At 52.0% G+C, this 19,989-nt stretch overlaps 1 protein-coding gene across 2 annotated transcripts in view; it reads left to right on the top strand.

Annotated features, from left to right (window-relative positions):
* PTCH1 (patched 1) overlaps positions 1–19,989 on the top strand; it is a 45,364-nt gene that overhangs the window by 13,697 nt on the left and 11,678 nt on the right. Inside the window, exons 3-15 of one of the 2 annotated variants that reach the window (XM_040988735.1) lie at positions 5,131–5,320; positions 6,272–6,341; positions 6,433–6,524; positions 7,742–7,940; positions 8,221–8,342; positions 9,145–9,292; positions 10,146–10,277; positions 10,676–10,831; positions 11,324–11,422; positions 11,709–11,834; positions 16,077–16,195; positions 16,441–16,843; positions 17,166–17,475. In XM_040988735.1, coding sequence (XP_040844669.1) covers positions 5,131–5,320; positions 6,272–6,341; positions 6,433–6,524; positions 7,742–7,940; positions 8,221–8,342; positions 9,145–9,292; positions 10,146–10,277; positions 10,676–10,831; positions 11,324–11,422; positions 11,709–11,834; positions 16,077–16,195; positions 16,441–16,843; positions 17,166–17,475 — 2,166 coding nt within the window. The remainder of the gene's footprint in view (positions 1–5,130; positions 5,321–6,271; positions 6,342–6,432; positions 6,525–7,741; positions 7,941–8,220; positions 8,343–9,144; positions 9,293–10,145; positions 10,278–10,675; positions 10,832–11,323; positions 11,423–11,708; positions 11,835–16,076; positions 16,196–16,440; positions 16,844–17,165; positions 17,476–19,989) is intronic. The other variant, XM_040988736.1, reaches the window with a different exon arrangement.

Below are 19,989 nucleotides of genomic sequence, written 5' to 3' on the forward strand. Positions count from 1 at the left end.
TCAGTGGATGAACCTGCATTCACTGACTACAGAGCAGGCTCCTCCCACCCTATGAGGGTGAAGCACTTTTACAGAAACGGGTGCTAAGGCTTAACTGGGGTGGGGATCTATCCCAAATCTCTGTGCCTCAAGTGGAGGTATTGGGAACCTTGGTCCTCTGTCCGGCTGGGCTATCCCCACCTTATTTCTAAGTCAATAATATGAGCTAAAAGCTTTTGCATGCAAAGGACCCAGCAGATACAAAAGGCTCATTTGTATCCCAGAATCCTGAGATAATATTTGAGTCTAGTTCCAAGAGATTGGTTATTTTATTGTTACAGTTGTTGCTTTTGAGGGGGAGGGCAATAAAAAGAGGAGACTATCCCAGGGTATCAGGATATGGTGGAAGGAAGTCACTGTGGCACTGCACGTTAAGCCACTGCTTGGAATGCGCACATCCCCTATCCAAGGGCCCGTTCAAGTGTGTAGGCTCCAGCCACCCACTTTGGAGATCCAGATAGGATGGTGTGAGCTCCCGGCTCCATCCTAACAAATGCTGTGTCAGACACTGGGAGAGCGAACCAAGAACAGGACACAGTCTCCCCTTCTCTCAGCCTGTTTCCACTAGACATCAATGCATAGTTCTTCAAAGGATTTGATGGAGGTACACATATTATTATTATTTCTGCATTGAGCTTGTATTTCATTCTAATCCCTCCCTCACAGCTTTTTCTATTTCCTTTTTCTTTCTTTTGTTTATGTTTATGGAGGAAGGGAGTCCAGAAAGTCCATGGGCATACATTGAGTGTTGGAAAACATCATGAATTTCAAGGTTTTTGCACCATAACAAACCTTTTGATCCCATTTTCCTGTGACTTTGTAAAGTATCCTTGAGATAGCCTCAATGGAAAGAATTTTTTTAAAAGGTATTTTTTTTTGCAGTCCACAACTGTGATTTTAGTAAAAAGAGGGGTTCCATGGGACTAATCCTGGGCACAGAGTTTGTACCATGTGGATGATGGAGTTGATGACAGGGTGACAGCCAACTCTGGGCTTTTGTTGAGCTATGATTTGGCATAGGCGCCTGCCACAGTAGCAAAAGTCAAGGAGAATCCATCAATTGGATGTGTGCACAGGGGTTCCTGTTTCTTGTAGCTTTGAGCAGATGCTGATGTAAGACCCTATGCTTGTTGGGCAGTCCATGACACAGGTATACCCGAGAAGGAGCTAAGTCTAGCCAGGCAGGGATGGGAGTGACATCATTGAGGTCTGCAGACTGAGCCACTCTTGTCATTTCCTTTTCCTGCCTGCAGTGAGAAGTGCTCTGTTTCTGACTCTGCCCAACTATCCAGCATGGCCTCACCATCCTTATGTCCTTCTTGGCACTTGTCAAGCCATGAAGTGACCTCAGGGGACAGCTTGCGTTGGCAATGCCCTGCTCTCAGACAGCAACTGTGGTGTGAAGGCGTTAGAGGCGGATCCTCGTTGGGGAAGCAGGCCGTCCTAGGAAGGCTGGACACACAGAGTATGTCATATGCATATAGTCCAGTCAGTTTGCAGAAAGCTTCACATTGGGTTAAATGCAGCGAGAACCGTTGGGTACAACAGTAGTTGCAAGGGGATAGGGTATAGGTGATTGAAAAAATGTCCAGCTTGTTTTCAAGGGTCTCCACCCTAGCTGCGTGGCCAGCTGGTTGTCACAGTGGTTCCTGTGCTCGTGTTTTAAAGATTTCATTTGTATTGGAAAGGCGAAGTTACCTGAGAGAGGAAGAGATGCCTGGACATCTGCTAGGGTAGCAAAAGTCCAGGTGAATCCATAAAATTGCTCTGTGGACAGAGAGATCTTTATCCTCCAATGTCCATAATGGCTGAAGCTCAGTTGATCAGGAGCCAAGAGCTTCTTCCAGGTATCTCACATGGGTGCAAGGTCCCAAGGCTTTCGAGTCATTGCCTGCTGCCTTCCCGGGCATAGGCAGGGAGCTGGCTAGAAAGTGGAGCAGCCAGTGTTCTGTACACACAACACTTAGGTTTCATTACTAGGGAAAGACAGGGACACATAAGCCTTGGTTAAGATGACACGTTCCTTTTCAGTACATTTCTTGAAGCATCTCAGAAGGTGACAGTGGGGAGTCCCCGAGGCTTCTGGTGTATTCTGTGGGGGAAAAGGCAGCCTTTCTGAGAAAATCTGTTCTGAGGTTGGGTCAGAAGGGTACGGAGCAGAGTTCTTCCCCCAGCAGGGCTTGGCTTTCTGGCTGTTGCTTTGTCACTTCACGAGTCGTGTGGTTACAGGCAGCTGGCTGAGGGTGGGGAGGGGTTGTAAGTGGTCCCTGCTGGAGTCAGTGCCCTCCCCAGTCCACCACCTTCCACAAAATAGCCCTTGAGGAAAAGAAAGTGTGAAGTTATTATGTTGTTAGTTTAGTTGTGCCTCCTGGCTTCTTCTTCTTTTTAATTTATCTTACTTAAAATGATGCATCCTTTTTTTTTCATTGTAATAGTCAACCTTGTACCTATTGGAAAGATAGGGAGAGAAAAGAAAGTTTCCATCTGCTGGTTCACTCCTCCAAGATGTCTGCAGCAGCCAGGGCTGAGCCAGGAGCCAGGAACTCAACCCAGGTTTTCCATGTGTTTGATAGGAACCCAGGGAGTCGAGATGGGCAGCAGAGGCTGGCTCTCTGTCTCTAAGGGTACCCTTCCTGCCAGGCCAAATGCCCACTGTCCGTGTGCTGTTTAGTACCTGTATACAGGATGCATTGGTCAGCTAGGGTGGCTGACGTAGCCATCGTTGTACACATTCATCCACTCTGGTTGGGAAGACTCCAAATCACCCCCCACTAGTCCTTTAGGACTATAGTATTTGTTGATGGCTTGCACAGCTACCCTTCTGTGCCATCAAGCCTGGAGATGGCCTATCCCTGACCCCACTCCCCAGTTCACCTGTACCTGTTAGAGCCAGCCTCTCGCCAGCCCCATCTTCCCGCCTGGCCATGTCCCTTCCAGCCTCAGCTCACTACCCCTCTGCTCTGTGCCTCTTCTAGAAGACATCTTGTTTGGCACATACACAAGCAAGGACTTCAAAAAGTTGGTGGCAAAATGGAGTTAAAAGATCAGTCAATTTGGGCAGCAAAAGAATTTTGACATCTGTGCGTCCTTTCTCATGAAAGGGTGCCTGGGAAAGTGCTTGTTGGACAAAACGCTATGCATAGACTTTTTTTTTAATTTGCATCCGAGCTCATCTTTTAATGCTGTTTTTCCATGAACTGCTTGAAGGACTTCCCTGGGGTATTAGTGAATCTCGGAGTTTGAAGTCACCTGAAGTTTCTAAGGTGCAGCAAAGCAGAGGAGGCCATCTTGGGTGCAGACGGAGGCAGGCAGAGGCAGGGAGACTGCTGGGTAGAGGCAGGGTCTGGCCAAAGGCTGGGGCCGGCTCCTTGGTGAGCTGTTCCGTGCAGCTTTTCGAAGTGACCTCTGGACTACTAATTGGCTTTTTAGCCTCAGAGTCTCTCTGTGGCTTTGGAGCCTGCGGGATTGAGTTAAATTCAGCTCATTAGGTAATTGGCTGCCAAGTCCTTTGTGTAGAACAGCTATTCGTGCCAAAATGAAGCAGTGCCTGCCTTCAGGCAGCTTGGGAGAGGCCCATGGGGAAGGCCCGACCCTCTCCATCTTCAGGTGGTCCTCCAGTCAGTTTTTTACCCATGGCTTTTCTCCAAACTTCAAATGGATGACAAGACTCTCCTGGTACCCCGTCAGGACAATTGGACCATGTTTTCTGCCATCCTCACTCCCCACCAACCATCACCAGTATCAGAAATCATGCCATTCTAAATAAACCCCACTGGCGCCAGCCTCCCTCCTCTGTGTGTGTCTTGTGGTTCCCCCCCAACACCTTGCAGAGCCCCAGCATGGCTCTGGCCTATCTGGGAATCTGTAGAGGGTCCCACCAGTCGGTGAGTCTGTGCTGGTTTTCCTAATGAGGACATGCTTTGCTTTGTAGCCTGCCCCCCCCCTTGTTTATAAAATATGCCAAGGGAGCTAAACACCCCGCTGTTGTTCCCAGTACTTATTTACTTGCCCAAACCAAATGTTTACGTCCTTGAATACTAAACTTGAGGAAAAAGGGATTCCTCCGCGTGGGAAAGCTGGGAGCGCTGAGTCGTTTCTAAGCTGTCGCTTGAGGCCAGTTTTTCAGAAAACGCTCCGTTTACCACCCCCCCCCCACCCCCCTGGACTGAAGATGGGGGCGAGGGGACTATAGCTTCTTCCTTCTGGAACTGTCTTCCTGGGCTACTGCCCAGTCGCAGGTGCACCATTGTAAGCCCAGCTTGGTACAAAGGGGAAAAAAAATGTGGAGGGGACTGTAACCCTGGACCCCAGAGGTTGGCAAAGGGGGCAGAGAGAGACAAAGGCAGCCTCCTTGACTTGAGCCCTCTTCACTGATGCCCAGTGTGCCAGGCTTTGCCAGGCTGGTGCTGCATGGGGCTTCCCACAGCAGATGTAGACCCATAGGTGACTCAATGTGTATGTTTTCTGGGCATTAACCAGATGAGTGTTCTAGAACCAGATTCTGGGGGTTTCATTCATTTGGTTTCTCTCCAGTTGCAGTGAGAGAGTTTCTTTGTGCATGTTACTGGCATGACTTTTTTTTTTTTTTTTTACTCTTCTGGCAACCCCATGCTCAACATACTGGTGGCCACCTCTCCTTGTTTTTTTTTTTTTTTTTCCAACATTTCCTTGTTCCCTTTGCCACATTACTTAGAGGAGAGTGTAAATTGAAGCCATTTATCCTGCAGGGTGCCGCAGGAGCACACTGTTTATACAACTGAAAGAAATTGTAACGGGGTGACTGGGTCTGGGCTGCAGGAAGAAGCGACTCAGTGTCCCATTCCGCCTTTGCCTGCTGCGTGGTGGGTCTGTTAGGTCCCCGGCCACGCGTGCCCTTGGTTTGGGGGTGTGGCGGCCAGCGAACCCGGTGGTAGGCTTAGTGAGTCTTTGCCTCTCATCCAAGCAGACCTAGCTGTTAAGGAAGTGAGAGCCTCACTGCTCAGACTTTAGCCTTCATTGATTGCGTAATCCCGTCTCGGGGCAGCAGGCAGCAGAATGGGACTCGGTGGGGTGACTTCGCCCTTCTCATTGCCATCCATCCATGTTTGTCAGTTGGCGGCCGAGTAAGTCGTGAATTAAATTATACCCGCCAGAAGATTGGGGAAGAGGCCATGTTCAACCCTCAACTCATGATCCAGACGCCGAAAGAAGAAGGCGCTGATGTCCTGACCACAGAGGCGCTCCTTCAACACCTGGACTCGGCACTGCAGGCCAGCCGAGTCCACGTGTACATGTACAACAGGTAAGGCTGGCTGTGTCCACGTATCCTCTAGAACAAGAGGGAAGGATCGGGGAAGGCTTAGCAGCAGAGAGGGTTCCCAGCAGAGAGCAGGGCACTGAGGCAGGTGGGCAGGTTCTGGGGAGAGGGCTTGGACAAAGACAGTATCCTACCGTACCCACACCTTAGGAGGCCAATGAAATAGAATAGCCTGGAAGGAGTTTTTTGGTTTGGTTTGATTTGGTTTTTCTCCTTGTCTGGGGTTTCTCATCCCCACCCCCTTCCCAATTTCTTTTCCCCAGTTCTGGCCCTGATGCCTGTGAAAGATAAGATGACTTCCTCCCCCAGCCCCACTGCTTTTTCTTTCTTTCTTTTTTTTTTTTTTTAATCATACATTGCTGTCTGTTTCCATGATTCAAGGAATAGACGAGTTGATCCAATGGGAATTGGATCAGGCTGGCAAATGTTGTTTATTTGTGACTTAGAGCAAGAGAGAGTTGGTTTTGAATGCTACCAGTAAGAAAGCCCGTTATCTGCCAAGAAAGCAACCAGAAATGTTTGCCCACCTGAGACTATATCCTTGACGTTGTAAAGCTCCTTGATTTAGCCCTCCCCCCGCCCACAAACTCATTGGAATTTGTGATCATGTAACTGGCCTGCCCTGGAGTTGTTTAATGTATGTAGTAAAGCAGATGAATGGTGTAAACAAGATTATTGGGAGAACACTTAAAGAAACAAGACTTTTCAAGTACTTTGGTAGCATTCATTTACATAAACACCCTACATGTTAATTGCAATCGAGTATTATCTATTCATTAAAGCAAGCCCGCCCCACTCCCCCACTTGGCAAAAGCCCCGCTCGTTTTGACAGAGGCTTACAAGCGATCGAAATGGCAGTTCTTTCTCGCACGTAGGCGATTCTGCACCAAGTTTCTGTCCCCCACCACCCACCGTCTCTGCTCTTTGTTCCAACAGGCAGTGGAAGCTGGAGCATCTGTGTTACAAATCAGGGGAACTTATCACAGAAACGGGTTACATGGACCAGGTATGGTCTGGTTTGCACAAGTTGCTCAGCTTTTCAAAAACACACGCACGCAGTCTGTCGGCCTCACGCATGCTCCCATTCTCTCTCACAGATCATAGAGTACCTTTACCCATGCCTCATTATCACACCGTTGGATTGCTTCTGGGAAGGTGCGAAGCTCCAGTCCGGGACGGCGTACCTCCTGTAAGTCTGCACGGCTCCGGGACTCCAGTCTTCCCCGGGTTACTCACCATTGTTTATTCTGCTTCAATTGTGCATAGGGAATGGGGGTGGGGAGGGGAAAGCATTGAAGTTCCATGTGAATAGTGAGTAGGGAAAGGGGGATTTCAGCAGAATGTTTTTCCTCTTTTCAAAAAAAAAAAAAAGTTCTGTAGGCATCATTAAATTTCATTCACTTTTAGCAAGCCATTTATATGCAAATAAAATGCAAATCATGGTAGAATATGCGCGGTTTTTTTTTTTTTAACTCTTTAAAATGTTTGGGATTTCACAGACCCCAGGCAGCTTTCACTTACTTTGGAAGGGAGAGAATTGATCAGAACTAAATATTTCTTTGGACCACATGAGTGGCATTTTGGGGGAGAAATGCAGGTCTTAAAATGCTTCAGTATTTAGCAGTTGAATAGCAAATGGACAGCACCAGTTACAGAATGACGGTTAATCAGTGTGGACATTTTCAGTTAATTATGCAAGAGTTAGTGCTTGGGTTATTGTTCCTGTCTGGCCTTGCCCATCTCTGCCAAAGCAATTTGCAGTGGCCATCCCCTGACCCTCGGTGTACAGTTGTCGGTGGGAAATAAGGGCTTTTGTGTTTTCTGGTTGGGAGATTCTGAATAATGACTTCAGCTTGGTTAAGCAGCTACAGTGTGGTTTGAACCATATCACAGGCAGCCAAAAACCTTTCTGCTCTGTCAACAGCACAGATTCAAAAGTGAGCAGGGGATGGGGGAAAGCAGCCGTGACAGTGGCCGTGGTGGTAGTGGTGGCGGTGACAGAGGCCATCAGGAGTCCCCCACCCACACCCCATCGCCTGACTCGCCCAAGTGTGGGATCCTACAGGGACCAGACATGTTGATCAACAGAGCATCTGTTAGGCCACCAAGTGCTCATCTCACGTGGCAAGTCCCTGTTGTTTTTTGGTTTTAGAATTTTGGAAATCAGTATTCTAAGCAAGCACTTGGTGGCTCATTGTCACGTACCCCATCGCCTATATCAGTGAAAGACATGAGACCTTCCGTGAATTACCTTCCTGGCTGGAATTTGCACGCAGATGATGTTAGGAAAGGTCATTGACCCAGGACAACAGCCTTAACAGCAAAGCCACTGGCACTTCCTTGCTGTCCCCGATTGTGGTCTTAGGAGGTTCTTCTCACAGTCTGATTTCCTGCTTGCTCCCACAGAGGTAAACCTCCCCTGCGGTGGACAAATTTTGACCCCTTGGAGTTCCTGGACGAGTTAAAGAAAATCAACTACCAAGTGGACAGCTGGGAGGAGATGCTGAACAAGGCTGATGTCGGCCATGGCTACATGGACCGGCCCTGCCTCAATCCAGGAGACCCAGACTGCCCGGCCACAGCCCCCAACAAAAACTCCACCAAAGTGAGTATGGCGCCCCTGATACTTCCGAAGGAGTGGAGGGAGAACGCTGTGTGTTCGCTGCCATTTTTAGTTTTCTGTGATTTTTTTTTTTTTTCTGGTCTGTAGAACTAAGTTTGTTAATGGATCTAAATTTTGTTGCAAGATTCTGCCAGGCACCTCTCATTAGCTTTGTTGTCAATGTCCTCTGTGAAACCAACAAGCCCTTAGCGCCCGGGATTGTAGCAAGGCATGGGACCTGCCTGTTCATGCCTGCCGTGATGGGACTATCTTCTCACTGCAGCCTCTTGACATGGCCCTCGTGTTGAACGGTGGGTGTCACGGATTATCCAGGAAGTACATGCACTGGCAGGAAGAGTTGATTGTGGGTGGTACTGTCCGCAACAGCAGCGGGAACCTCGTCAGGTAAGCCGACACTCGTAGAGCCCAGCCCAGGCTGTCTCTTCCTCCCATCCACCGCCTTGCAGCCACCAACTAGCCCACAAAGCCATCCCCTCTCCCCACCAACCTGGACATCTCTGTACCTGCATTTGTATTCATACTTAACTCTTCATGCCAGCCAGCCGTCTCATGTCATCAGCTAAACATTGCAGGAGAGGGGTAGGTGTCAGGGGAGCCTCTTTAGGACATGTAGTTTTCATCAAGGCCGTAGCAACTGACTTCAGGGTTTCTAAAGAGCTGCTCGGCAGGTGGAGAAGAAATGGCGGGGGGGGAGTGCCAAGGGTAAGGTTGGCAGAGGCACCTGTCTTAAGAGAACAGAGTTTAAGGTGGGAGCTGTGCAGTGCCACACTGCATCCAAAGACCCAAGACCCCAAGGCTAAGCGCGAAGGATGTTTTGTGCCCTCTGGCCAGGCGAGTATGGAGCCTGCTGCCCCTGAGAGAGCTGTTGTCTGGGATGTCTGCACAGCCAGTATACACAGATGAGCTCCTCTGTGAGCTCCTCTGCCCTTCCTGTTTCGTGGAATAGAAACTGAGAAAGGAAATTGCCTATTAATTTAATTTGGGGTCTATCTGTAAAGGTTGGTAAGGTTACACCTTGAATATGGTACCTCCTTCTATTCAAATAAAATAAGCCAGCCCGGTCCCTGTGTGAATGGAAACGTGCATCACTGTGGCAGGCTGGCGGGTGGGGGAAACTCAGGCCAGTGTCCCCGGGAAAGCTGCTGCTGACGACAACCTGTGTCCTGCCCTCTGCCACCTGTCACAGCGCCCACGCACTGCAGACCATGTTCCAGTTGATGACGCCCAAACAGATGTATGAGCACTTCAAGGGTTATGAGTACGTGTCTCACATCAACTGGAACGAGGACAAGGCTGCGGCCATCCTGGAGGCTTGGCAGAGGACGTATGTGGAGGTAAGCCCACCTTGGCTGTGCATGGCCGTGGGGATGGCCTGAAACGTATTCAGGAGCCAGTCGTAAACTCAAAAGCAGACACACACACACACACTCTGTGAACAAGGAAAGGTGTCTGGAAAGCATTAGCAAAGCACCGTCTGTTCACAGCTGCGGTCCCTTGGTCAGGTCACGTGACAGCTGGCCTTTGTTCCCCAAACAGTGACCTTTGAAAAGTGGCTAGCAAGTGAGGATGGTGCCACGAGGGAGTGGGAGGGCGGCAGAGCGGCCTGTGAAGAATGAGTTGTTTGGGATTAGGGGTCGGGGTACTGCTGGGGCTGTGTGTCGGTCATGAAGTTGCACAGAGGAAAGCAGGGGATCTTAGACTTGGAGTGAGTCAACGGCTCTGAGCGAGGACCCCGATTGTCAGCCAGATGCATCATCCATCTCCAAGGGCTGTCTCGTGCTAGTGTCAAGTTCAGCCCCTCCATCCCACCTGAACCTCTCTCTCTGCAGGTGATGCTATGATAGATTTCAGAGACAGATAAGAGAAGGTCCCATCTCCTGTTTTGGTCCTCCAGGTGTCCATAGCTACAGGCAGGCCTGGGTGGGAGAGCAGAGCTGGGAGCTGAGACTGATGGATCCAGGGCTGTCACATAGGTGACAGGGAGCCCGCTGCCTCTTGGGGTCAGCACTGCAGAAGGCTGGAGTCAGGAGCCGGCGTGGCCGCTTTGTTCTGGGAGGTGGCATATGAACTGGCGTTTCAGCTGCTTAGGGTAGACTTTAAGGTCTAGAACTTTCTTAATGTATCATAAAGAAGGGGTGGGGGGAGGTGGGGAGCATGGGAGCCGAGCCATGTGTATTGTGACTGCAGGTGGTCCACCAGAGTGTGTCCGCCAACTCCACGCAGAAGGTACTGTCCTTCACCACCACCACCTTGGAAGATATCCTCAAGTCCTTCTCGGATGTCAGCGTCATCCGCGTGGCCAGCGGCTACCTGCTCATGGTAACCGTGCTGCTTGGGTTGGAGGAGGGTTCAGCTGGAGGTGCTGATTGGTTTTGTTTTACTTTTGTTCTTATTTTCAATGTTTATTTGCCTCCCCCTGCTTTTTAATTGCTCTTAACACACCCATGCACCCCAGACTCAGCGAGCTGGGCGGCTTCATGGCGGTTTAGGAAGTGGTCCCATTATAGAGCTCGAGTTTTATCCCATTTGTGATGGACAAAGCAGATCGCGTGGTAATGTCGCGTTCTGTGGTAGTCGGCTTTCCTGAGTCCTCCTCCGGATTGGGGCAACCGTGGCGGGGCATGGTGGTGTGGGGGAACTTTAGGATCATGCCCCGTTCTGATGTTTGGCTTGTTTTGTGTCTCCCACCCCCATCCCCACCATGGTCCTGCTTGCAGCTTGCCTATGCCTGTCTAACCATGCTACGCTGGGACTGCTCCAAGTCCCAGGGTGCCGTGGGGCTGGCTGGCGTCCTATTGGTGGCCCTGTCGGTGGCTGCAGGATTGGGTCTGTGCTCATTGATGGGGATTTCCTTTAACGCTGCGACAACTCAGGTATTCACCGAGCCATCTGTGCATCCCACGAAGGGTATCCCAACCTCCCCTACCAGGAGGCCAGTGGGCGGGAAGTCCAACGGGCTGGTTAGAGGATGCGCAACGGTCACTGGGACCTTGAACGCTGGTGGGTGTTGGCAGCACCTGCAGGGCAGGAGATGCCCAGGCTACTGGGCCCCTCCCCCAGGCTTCTGTCTGATGCTGGAGACCTGCATGGAAGCCCGTAGCTTGCATTTCTGCCCAGTTAGCTCCCAGTGGTATAAATCTAAGGGAAACACTCTTGAGAAACACATGACTGTCTCCTGCAAGTGAGATCCATTCTCAGAGATTGCCTTTCCAAAGCTTACTGTGTGGGCCCCTAGATGGGTCATGAGTTGGGGGCAGGCTGGGGTAAGGTGTCTGCCAGCATGAAGCCTCCACCACATCGCCTTTCTGTGAGCTTGCGCTTGCCCTGAGAGCAGCTCTCATCGCTGCCTTCCTGCTCGGCTCCAGGTGCTGCCATTCCTCGCCCTTGGTGTCGGCGTGGATGACGTCTTCCTCCTGGCCCATGCATTCAGTGAAACGGGTCAGAACAAGAGGATCCCTTTTGAGGTGAGGGTACAGACGGGAAAGCAAGCTTCGGGGGGTGGGAGGGTAGGTGGTACCTGAGCACTGGTCCATCTGGCCCCGCCCACAGCACATATCTCAAGATGGCCATTTGGGTGTCGATAGAGCCATGAGGGCTTGTCCAAGGGCTGCTTGCCATTTATCCAGACCATTGCCTAAGCCATGTTTGCTTCCTGCAAGGGGTCATCCTACCACGTGGCTCTGAGTGGGGAGGGGATGGCGCCTGACTGGCTGGGGGAGGGTTGCAGCGTGGTGGCTTGTCATTCCACAGGACAGAACCGGGGAGTGCCTCAAGCGCACAGGCGCCAGCGTGGCACTCACATCCATCAGCAACGTCACTGCCTTCTTCATGGCTGCGCTGATCCCAATTCCTGCCCTGCGAGCCTTCTCTCTGCAGGTGAGTGTTGCAGGCTAACATGGCTGCCTCATGCCAGTGGTACCCCAGTGTTCAGCATTCCTGAGTCTACCTGCTCCCCGTTTCCCTCTGCGTCCCAGGGGCATATGGAAGTGGAACAGGTGCCACTGGAGGCTGTATCTCTGACAGGTGTTCCTAAACGTTGTTTCTCTCTGTCCTCCTTTGGCCACCTCTTCCCAACCATGCCACCCTCTCACCTACCTTCCCCAAGTACCCCCAACCCAAAGTGGGTGGCCATGGTGAAGCAGGTGAAGTTGGATGCCACCCAGGCCAGGTAGCACTGTGGGAGCAGGTGTTGGCAACTCCCCCTACAGGGGTGTACCTGGGACAGGGGGCTCACTTGCACCTCCCTTTCCTTGGCCAGCCCCCACAGTCTCTCTCCTCTTTCTGGTTGCCTAAGCAAACTCCAGAGGTTTCCCAAGTATGCTCTCCTCTCCTTCCAGGCCAGGCCCCTGCACATCATACCCAGTGGCCATTAAGTTCTTTTTCTGAGCCAGCAGTCAGGTTGTCCTGGTGATAGGTACCATGGAGGTCTTGGAAGCAGTGGCAGCCCTAGTGCCGCTGTGCGTGCAGCCTTCAAATGACATGGCCATGTGACTGGCAGACGGACAGGGGCCTGGTCCCTCCGTGACAGGGTCCATGTGAGCCTAAGACAGTTGAGGACTTCGACGTCTCCCAGTATTCCCGACATGTGGTGAATGGATCCCTTCCCCAAAGGGAGACTAAAGGCACAGGTCTGCTTCTCTTCTCTCTCCCTCCCTCCGGATGCGACGTGCCAGGTCCTTAAAGGAAACCACCTGGGGTGCCCCTTGTGCTCAGTTCCCCGTCTTAGTCCAAGAATGACTCAGGATGGCAACCAGGGAGTCATGAATTGGGCTACTGTTTGTTCTTTAAGGCACATGTGCAGTCTCCTTCACTTTCAAATTTATCCTTGAAGAGTCAGGTGGATTTGAATGTCATTTCACAATGACCAATTGACTGTGTAACTCTATGTATGTGTGTGTGTGAGAGAGAGAGAGAAGCAGATAGAGGCTCCCTTGGCAATCAGTGTATGAGGAAACACATAAGACGTGTCCGTGAGCCGTCACCAGCCAAGAGGAAATATCCTGAAAACCAGGTTGATTTTTTTTTATTACAAATGTATGTAGAAGTGGAACTCATGAATCAAAGAGTAAATCTGAAACTGGCCCTAATCACAGGGACCATGGAAATAACTATCATGTGACTGCATGATGCTCTGGGAGATAAGGGGTCAGAGGTGCCGTCTGAGTTAGTGGTACAGCTAACATAATAGAGAGCCTTGTCAAAATGGTTTTGTCTAACTATTCGAGAGGATGAGTCACAGAGCACTTCCGTCTTTTGGTTCCCTCCCGACAAATGCGCACAGCAGCTTGAAACCAGGGTCTGCAGCCCAGAGGCTGGGGCCAGGTCTCCACCGTGGGCAGCCCAGTGCTTGAGTGCTTCCTTGAGCCTCCAGGGTCTACTCCAGCCAGAGTCTAGATGGTAAATGCAGGCATTGTGACATGCAGTGTGGGTTTCTGGCCAACACCTTTGATTCTTGTTCCATGACTCCCGACCTGAGAACTGGCCTTCAGGTCTCCTGTCAGCGGGGCCCTGTCTTCCTGGCTCTCTCTGCCTCACCCCTTCTTTTCTGAGCTCGACTTTTGGCCTCCCTGTCTTGGTCTGCTCTGTTCTGTATCTGCTCACATTCCTTCCTTTCTTCTCTCCTCTCTCCCTGTTCCCTCCTCTCCTCTCAGTCTGCACTGATGCTTCAGCAAGGCAGACCCGCCTTTCATGATATGCTATGGCGTGGTGCTCCTGCGTCTCCCTTGCGAGGAGTAGCCAGTACGCTAAGCTCTCCCAGGTAAGCACCTTGCCAGAGACGGCATCAGTACTGCTGACCATGCTTTTCTCTCCCAAGGCCCCAGAGGAGCACCGTGTGCCCCATGTGGGATGGCTTCCACCCATCCCATCCCTCGTTTGTACACAAATGGGGCTTCCTTCCCAGGGCACCCTGGCTCATGCTCTGTGCCAAACATGGACATGTAAGGGACAGAGAAAGCCAGACACCAGGACGGAAGAGAGAGTGCTTGCCATGGTTTCTGTAAAGGCCACCGGCCGCCTGGCCCTGGGAGTGTGTTGGACATGGGCAACGGACTGGATTTACATTGTGATGCTAGATGTCATAGCGAAAGGCATGAGGGAAGGGTGAACCTGGCAGTGCTTCTTAGCAAACCCACATTGCCTTTACACGGTGACCATTTTCCTGTATTTAGAACTTTAAGCCTCAGGCATTGGGAGTGGAGGGTTTGGAGGCATTGAGGTCTTCGCTGAAAACGTGCCTACCCCCCTGTATACAGTCTGTAACACAGAAGAACTGGATGGGATGCCACTTTCTATTCTCTCATCACATCTCCTTCCATCTCCGTCACTGGCAATGGGGCAAGGGACTCGGCAGGTGTCTTCGACCCAGGTCCAGGGTCAGAGACGGGCCCTGCCCTTATTCCAGCTGGCCAGCCAGCCAGCACCCTCAGGATAGATACTCGCCTGGCTTTACCTTTGTGGCCTCTGCCCTTGTCTACGTGGACTTTGCTGTAGGTGGAGACACCTGAGGAGTCTCCCCTGGGAGGTCTCCCCTTGCTACTTTCTCACATGGCTGTCAGTGATAGGAGGGATTAAAGCTCCCTCCTTGCGCCCCCCCACCCCACCCCATCATCACTTGTTTAACTTTCCCATGGAGTTTCCAATCCCAGCAATATCAATTTCAAATGACTAGAGCCAGGTGGCCCCTGCCCTCCTCATGGACACTGCCTGTTCCGGGAAATGGAGCATCTGGCCCATCCTTGCTCCTTCCCAATCCCTGTCTCTCCCCCTAAATCCCGCACAGAAACATCTCCCAGGAAAGCCCCACTCTCACACTCCCACCTCCTATTGGAGCCAGCCTGAAACATGGGGCCAGCTGTCCGGAGGTTTGTAAACCAGCTTTGGACTTGATCACTGGGTCTGGCTGTTACAGGATCCTGGCATCATTCGACCCCTTTAGTGCAGCCCTGGCACCTTGTACATGCCTAGATCCATGCCCCAGGCCTCCCTATTGGCATGCGTACTCATGCCCAGCTCATCAGACAGATCTGAGACACCTTGCTCCCATTGGTGTGGAGAGCAGCACACGTGTTTCTGAACCTATGAGAGATGCTCACGCGGGCCATGCCACTTTTTGATGGGGACTTGGTTCTTGTGATGCAGAGCTGGCAGGTCACAGAGTGTTCTGGCACAAACCAGTTGGGGAGCTCTTCCTGGAGGCTGTGAGGTACCAATTGATAATGGCCAGGCTTTCAGTTCTGGCCCAGCTGGAAGAGTTCTCTGGCTAAGCCGTTCTTTGGGAAACCCCGTCAAAGTCCTTTAACCTCACCAAAGCCCGGCTTTGCTCGCTGCCAGGCTGTTAGCAGCCTAGCCCCCCTTTCCCAGGCCTCTCCTCTCCCGTGCGCCTCTCAGCAGAATCGCCCTTTCAGCCGTCCTGTGACGCCTTCCTCCTATTAACAGCCCAATTCTGTAATTTTTACTGGGTCAGCAGGAGACTTGCCAAAGCCGCTCCAGTGCCGAGCCTGTGTTTATTTTAGGTTATGGAGTGACTTTTGAATCTGTACTTATTTATTCTGCGTTACTGAAATCACACACAGGAATTCCTTTATGCTTAACTCTCCCCAACCCTTTACATTGCACTCTCTCTCTCTCCCTCTCTCTCTCTCACACACACACACAGTCCAGGCTACTCCTGAGGCTGTGGAATGTGCCCATTCAAAACCTCAGGGGACGCATGCTATATTTTTGTGTAATATGCAGAATCCAGAGGACAAAATCACAACTACCTGTGCTCTGAGAAACACTTTTCTAGATTTTTCCATTAAAGCGTTTTGAAGACGTAGTATGTCCTGAGAGTGTAGCTTGGGTTGAGTTGGGTTGTTCGCAGGATAAAGGCAGCGTGGTTCCTACGCTTGTCCGTTCTGAGTTTGGGGACTTACTGGACTTGCAAAGGCCTTTCTCTTCTGGCTCCCGGTGGCCTCTTGCTGATTGGAGAGCAGCAAAAGAGTGAGAAGCCCCACTTTGGTGCTGCTTCCGTAGAAACGTGGCAGAGTGAAAACCAAGCACCTTGACTTTCAGAGCAGTCCCTGGAGGGAAGGAGCTCCCCCCTGTTGACCCCTCCCTTCTGTCTCCTGCCCCCAGGCTGCGGTGGTCGTGGTGTTCAACTTCGCCATGGTCCTGCTGATCTTCCCTGCTATTCTCAGCATGGACCTGTATCGGCGGGAGGACAGGAGGTTGGACATCTTCTGCTGTTTCACCAGGTACGTCTCAGCAGGCTCCTGTGGGCTCTGTGGTAATGGCTTAGTCCTCTCCCACCAAACCCGGGGCAGGAGATGGAGAAGGGGGGTGTAGCTAACAGCCGTCACGAAGACCCCAGACAAGGGACACCAAGTCCCCTGGACTTCATCCTGCAGCTGCATAACCCCAGCTGCCTTAAGGCCCTGCAGCCCTGGGTCCGTGAGTCGAATAGAGATGTTGCCATCCTCCACCTTTGCCTTTCTTGTAGCCCTTGCGTCAGCAGGGTGATCCAGGTGGAGCCCCAGGCCTATACGGAAGCCCACGACAGCCCGCGCTACAGCCCCCCACCCCCCTATAGCAGCCACAGCTTCGCCCACGAGACGCAGATCACCATGCAGTCCACGGTACAGCTGCGCACGGAGTATGACCCGCACACGCACGCGTACTACACCACGGCCGAGCCACGCTCTGAGATCTCCGTGCAGCCAGTCACCGTGACACAGGACAACCTGAGCTGTCAGAGCCCTGAGAGCACCAGCTCTACCCGGGACCTGCTCTCCCAGTTCTCCGATTCCAGCCTCCACTGCCTCGAGCCCCCCTGCACCAAATGGACGCTCTCATCTTTCGCCGAGAAGCACTATGCGCCCTTCCTCCTAAAGCCCAGAGCCAAGGTAAGGCGTGGCCAAGTCTCCGCTGTCTTGACGTAGCATTGACGTAGTGTGATCAATTGCACGGCTCCCCCTAGACAGCGTCCATTCGGAGGGCCAGGCCCGTGTGAGCAAGCTCGCCCAGCAGTCCTGTTTGCCCATGCACATCAGCGGCTTTGTTCTGCATGAAGCTGTTACAAAATGCAATGGTTGGGCTTTTCTTTCTTTTTCTTCTCCCATGTATCTTCCCCAGTGGGAGCACCACCCGTCCTGATGCACTGGGACCGGTCTTGGTGGAGGAACACGCTACAGAGCCTGAGCTTGAGTTTCTTGCTGTGTGTTGCAGGTCGTGGTGATCTTCCTCTTCCTGGGCCTCCTGGGGGTCAGCCTGTACGGGACCACCCGAGTAAGGGACGGGCTGGACCTGACAGACATCGTCCCTCGGGAAACAAGAGAGTATGACTTCATCGCTGCGCAGTTCAAATACTTTTCTTTCTACAACATGTATGTAGTCACGCAGAAGGCGGACTACCCGAACATCCAGCACTTACTTTACGACCTGCACAGGAGCTTCAGCAACGTGAAGTATGTCATGCTGGAAGAAAATCAACAGCTTCCCAAAATGTGGCTGCACTATTTCAGAGACTGGCTCCAAGGTAAGAAGCTTCCCCGTGGGGAGAGGCAGTTGGGGGAACCTTGACTTTCTATCGGCAGTGCCAGACGAAGAATTCATTGCACCCGGTGGAGAAAACGGTGTGCCAGGTTATTGCTTACTGAGCATGCTCAAAAGATTGACTTGAGTATGTTCCAAACATAACTTTCTTTTTATACTTAGTTTTGAAATCAGTGGTTTTGGGCTAATGAGTCAAAAGACATCCCCGGAGAAGAGTCCCTTGTTTTCATATCTCCCCATTGACTAAAGACAGGCAAATAAAGTGCCATGAGTGCTAAGGAGATGCGTGGGACAGTGGAGGGCATCACCAGTTCTTGGGGTGCCCAGCGTGTGGCCCAAGGCAAAGGTTGGGAAGCTTGGCAGGGCTAACTTCTTCTTAGAGTGGAGGTTACCGCTACCCCCTCCTCCCTTAGGGCACTAGGACCTGAAGTTGCACTGTTAAGGTGCCTTGGCATTGCCTCATGAGTGGCACGCAGCAGACCACATTCAGTCTCTTGCTTGCTCAGCAGTTCCGATACCCGCTTTCCAGATTCTAGGGACCCTTAGCTGCTTGTGTATCCGTTAGGTCATGGAGTGGTCCCTATGGCCATTGAACATTTCCTCTAGGAAAGAACTCACCCTTGGTTCAGTCTCTCCGTGAGTAATGGAAGCCTCCTTGGTTTGTGGTGGAATCACCGTGCAAACCATTTGAAACATTGGCCTTGATCAGGCTCGCAGCAGCTTTGGGGTTCACTCAGGGAAGTATCCATGCAAATGAAATGAAGAGCCATACCTTGCATCTGTACAAACAGGGTTCATTTAGATTTCGTGTTGCGTTGCATGAATAGAATTGAAATGAACGTTTTCTGTTTCGGGTCTTAACAGTTGAAAGAAAAAAAATGGAGTTGTGCTTACACTGTCCTCTGCAAATGTGGCCCTTCCTTCCTTTCTTTGACTAGTGTATGATGACCTGAAGGCTCTGAAAATGTGGCAAAGGTGCACTTGGCCTTGCGGGGGGGGGGGCACCCTCCTTTGGTGCCCCCCACCCCGAAATACTGTTGGTACCTGAGTTAGTTGGCTATGTGTATTCTTGTCTTCGGGGAATGTGTCTTGGGTTGTGCAGGATGATGAAGGTTGGTGCCAAGCCTGGCACAGCCTGCCTGCCTTTCTCAGCCTCAGTTTCTCCATCTGTAGATTGGGAATAAATGTGCTCATGGCACCGCCTCCGGTGTAATTGCAAGACTTAAGCCAGGAATGACTCTAGGATCCAGAAAGGAATATAGAGCCATGAGAGGAAAATGGGGTGGGCCTCCCTCCCTTGTGGGGGGTCGGGACTGGGGTGGGGGTGGAGAGCGGTTATTTTTCAAAAACAAGAAGGGGAAAGACTTTGGGTCATAAAGTAACATCTGTTCGGCATGGCCGTGTGCAGGCCTGGCTATGAAAAGCAGGCTGTCTGCAGGCTGGGAGTTTGGCCGTGCTGGTGGTCCCTCCCCACCCCCAAGCAGGGGCTTCCTTTTCGCCCGCCACCACCTTCTCCCCCAAAATTGCTCCTTTAAGGATCTCTCCCTGAAGCCATTCAGGAGAGAAAAGCCAGAGGGAGGAACTTCCCTCCTGCACCTCCAGTTTCCCCCACTGCAACCCCCACCCCCAGAGCTTAACCAAGGCAGCCAGATTTTTTTTTTTTTTTTTTTGGTCTTTGAAGTCACCCAAGGCATGTCCTGAAATGAAACAAACCCCTCTCCCTCCTTACCAGCCATGTCTAAGCTATACATATACAGCTTGTTCAAACGCTGTGGTTTCCTGAGCCGCTGGGGCCTGGGGGTTCTACTTGGGAGGTGCAGGGGGTGGGTAGGGAGACCAGGGGGAGCCAGGGAGCGGGCACACCAGCCGGCGCTCAGACCCTAAGGCTGGGTCACCGGGGCCCTGTTTTGCCTTCCAACACGCTTATCTCTTTACAGCTGTAGCCAAACCGTCAGGTCTGTAATGATGGTTTTGATTACCCGGGCCGAGCGCAGCTGTGTGTGGTGGTGGGCTGGTGGGCTCCCCCATCCCCACCCCCACTCCCTACCCCCTTGCCCAGAGTGCCTTCCCTCCCCCACTCCCTTCCCCCCGGGCTTGCGGTTTGTCATCTGTTCTCACAGAGCCTCCTTGTATTGGCCTGTGGCTTCCTGTTCTGCTTCTGCTCCAAGTCAGCCCTGGGAGGCATTGCCCCAGTATGTGCACGCGCGCGCGCACGCACACACACACACACACACACACACACACACACACAGAGTCTTCCCGCGGTCCCGCACCCCCACCCCCACTCCTGGGAGAGGAAAAGAACATGGTGGAGAATGAGAAGGTGTCGGCTGGAATCTTTACACAACCTGGCAGCAGAGCCCACAGCTTGTGTTAGCTCCTCGAGCCGGCCAGATGGAACAAATTCACCCCCCGACTCCAGCAGCAAGCACATGGGTTGTTTGAAGTCGGGAGCCTGCGCGGCTTCCTCCTTCCGTGCAAGTGCGGTTGCTGGGTG

This window comes from Ochotona curzoniae, unplaced genomic scaffold (assembly GCF_017591425.1).
Source record: "Ochotona curzoniae isolate NIBS_2020 unplaced genomic scaffold, NIBS_Ocur_1.0 contig_50, whole genome shotgun sequence".
In the NCBI taxonomy this organism is placed as follows: domain Eukaryota; kingdom Metazoa; phylum Chordata; class Mammalia; order Lagomorpha; family Ochotonidae; genus Ochotona; species Ochotona curzoniae.